At 61.7% G+C, this 2947-nt stretch overlaps 1 protein-coding gene across 1 annotated transcript in view; it reads right to left on the bottom strand.

Annotated features, from left to right (window-relative positions):
* Positions 1–666: 666 nt before the first annotated feature.
* Positions 667–2947, bottom strand: part of IRX1 (iroquois homeobox 1) — an 8996-nt gene continuing 6715 nt past the window's right edge. Inside the window, exons 2-4 of the mRNA XM_004698399.2 lie at positions 1401–2427; positions 1088–1160; positions 667–755 (exon numbers count right to left, since the gene is read on the bottom strand). Coding sequence (XP_004698456.1) covers positions 698–755; positions 1088–1160; positions 1401–2427 — 1158 coding nt within the window. The 3' untranslated portion in view covers positions 667–697. The remainder of the gene's footprint in view (positions 756–1087; positions 1161–1400; positions 2428–2947) is intronic.

Genomic DNA, 2947 nt, shown 5'->3' with positions numbered 1-2947 from the left:
GTCCCGAGAAAGGCGTGCCCCCAGATAAGAACGACTGTAGAATCCTTGAGAAAGAATTAAACTTGAGAAAGATTTAAACCTATCCTGCTGACAACATTAACAATGAACAAGTCACACTACCAGACCCACAGCAAGACCAGCAAGGACAGAGACATCAGGGGCTTGGGTGAACCCGAGGTCCCCAGCAGACCCTCCCAAGGTGCTGCTCTCCCCAAAGTGCCCAAGAACAGGGCCTTGGCAGTCCGGACTCTGGACACCCCCTTGTCCTGCTGTCACTACTACCCAGTCCGGCACACAGAGCAGCAGGGCCAGCGGTCTTCGTTTCGTTTCGTTTATTAGACAAAAATATATGATTTAGACAAGTTTGCTGACGCGCTATTTACAACCTGAAATCACGCTATGTACAGAAAGAAGAAAGACACACAGGACGCGCGCACGTGGGGCTTTGACCGACCGCACGGAGAACTGGTCAGAGAATGGCGAGCTGAGCGCCACCCAGCCTGGGCCGGGCCTCAGGAAGCCGGGGAGCTGGGCCTGGAAGAACCCCTTTTAGCTAAAAGCGATGGATGGGAATCATTGGCATCTTGGCCTCATTTGTCCTTTACACCAGTCGGAAAAATTTGTCTTAAATCCTCCCGCATCCCTTTCCCTCCCCTACTCCCCCCTCCCCCCGCAAAAGTTAAAAGAGGCCCAGGCATCAGGCCGATGGGAGGGCTGCTAGGATCCGAGGCGTTCCCTCCTGCGGGGCCAGGGAGCTGCAGGGGAGACACAGCAAGACAAGAAGACAGGGATCCTTGTCAATAGAGAGGCTCAGCGACCCAGCGGCGCCAGTTCCACCATCCAAGCTCCCCGGGGTTAGGTGGCCTCCCCAGCGCGGCGGCTCACGGATCCAAAGAAGACCACTTGCCTGGCCTAGGCGCAGGGCAGGGCCTGGCACCCCACCCCGGGGCGCAGACGCCCTCCCTCACTCCTCCCGATGCTCCCTCCCTGCCCCCCACTCGAACCCCCAGGCTCTGAGCTTTTAACCACCACCACCTCCACCCCCCCACTCCCCACACACCCCAAGATAAAAGCAAGGCGCACTCACTTGTCGCGCACTGGCTGGAAGGGCGACTTTAACTGCTGCGCCGGAGAATCCGGCCTGGGGACGAGGTCTCTCTCTGCCAGGAAGGGGAAGAGCAAAGCGTTAGGATATGGGACGGGTGGGGGTGAAAAGGCGCCAGAGTGGCTCAGGCCTCCTCCCCAGGCTACTCCCGCAAGAGCGCGGGGAATAGCGCGCCCAAATGCCCTCCTGGCTTCTCTCAGCGGATTAGGATGCGGCTCCCAGCTCAGCCACAAATTCGGCAGCCCAGGCCTCTCGCCCTTGCTTCCCGACCCCACCTCCCCGCCAGGGGCGGTACCTGGGAGTACTGGGCTGCTGCGGGCGGAGGCCTTGTCTCCTTGCAGCGCCCCAGCGGCCACGGCGACAGGAGGCGGCGGCGCAGGCAGGTGCGGGCCGTGGGACGCCGTGTGGGGCGCGCCGACGCCCAGGAAGGAGCGCATGTTGAGCAGAGAGCCCTGTGCCAGGAAGGCGCCGTTGGTCCAGTTGGAGAACTTGCCGATGTGGCAGGTGTAGAGTCCGTGGCTGGGCAGGAAGGCAGGGTGCTGCAGCGGCGCGCCCGCCGAGGGCCCGTGAGCGCCAGGGTGGCCAGCGGGCGGCGGCGGCGAGGCCTTGGTTGCGCCGTCGGGGCTGGTGGCCGTCTCGGCCAGCGACCAGATCTTGGGTTTGCTGTGCGGTGCGCCCTGAACGCCGCCGGCCCCGGTGCCGGGGCTCAGCAGGCGCGTGCTACCGGGTTCCGGAGCCTCCTTGGCCAGGCCCAGGGGCGAGTCCTGAGGCTTGAGCTCTTCGCCAGCGCCCAGAGGCGAGCCCTGGCCCCGGGCGAGCGGGGCGGTGGCAGCGGGCGCTCGCGGCGCTTCGGCCTTGTCCTCGTCGTCCTCGTTGCTCTGGTCACCGTCCTGCTCGTCAATCTTGTCTATGTCGATGCTCTCCAAGTCGATCTCCTCGTCGTCCTCGGCCTTCTCAGGGTCGCCTTCAGTGTCGCTGCCGAAGATGGCGCCGTCCTCCTGGTCCTTGCTGCGAGCACCCCACGTCACCTTGTTCTCCTTCTTGAGGCGCCGGCGCGCGTTGGCGAACCAGGTGGAGACCTGCGTGAGGGTCATCTTGGTGATGATGGCCAGCATGATCTTCTCGCCCTTGGTGGGGTAGGGGTTCTTGCGGTGCTCGTTCAGCCAGGCCTTGAGCGTGCTCGTGCTTTCCCGCGTGGCGTTCTTGGGCCGCCCTGGGTCCCCATACTGGAACTGGCCATAGGGGTAATAGGCCGGCGCTGTGTGGGCTGCAAAGGTAGCAGGGTGTACCCCAGGGTTGTCTTTGAGTTCATACTGTGAGCCCTGCAGGCACCGACCAAGTAAGGGAGGAGAAAGGGGGGGTGAGAAAGAGATGAGTCCCCAAATATGAGAAGGTGCGATCCAGCCGTTTCCTCCCCACACCCAGGGGTAGCCCCGGTCAGGTGCAGGGTCTGGGGTTCCTTCCTAGGGTAGTGAGACCTCCCCAAAACCCTCCTGGTAAACGAAAGGGTTGTCAAAAACCATCCCGGACTCCAGACTTGTGGCAGAAGCACCATGCACCTCAGCAAAGTTCCAACAAGCTGGAGTTTGGCTTCGCAGAGCAGCCCAGAGAAGCAAAGACCCCAAAAATTCCCCTCAACAGTTCTCAGCCTCCCTCTCTCCCAGGAGAGACACAAACTCAAGCTCCGGTTCCCAAGTTTATCTCCCACTGAACTGAAGAAGCAAAACCCGTGAACTGACTTGTTTTAAAACAACAGATGCAGCTTTTCGCCAAGCCAACCACCCCCCAGTCCTGCCCCCTCTGTGCGACCCAGAGTAGGTCAAACGAAATCAGCCACCCCCC

This window comes from Echinops telfairi, unplaced genomic scaffold (assembly GCF_000313985.2).
Source record: "Echinops telfairi isolate 266 unplaced genomic scaffold, ASM31398v2 ScPeMD7_7469;HRSCAF=8507_1, whole genome shotgun sequence".
NCBI classification, from domain to species: domain Eukaryota; kingdom Metazoa; phylum Chordata; class Mammalia; order Afrosoricida; family Tenrecidae; genus Echinops; species Echinops telfairi.
This window is presented reverse-complemented; position numbering and strand designations above follow the sequence as displayed.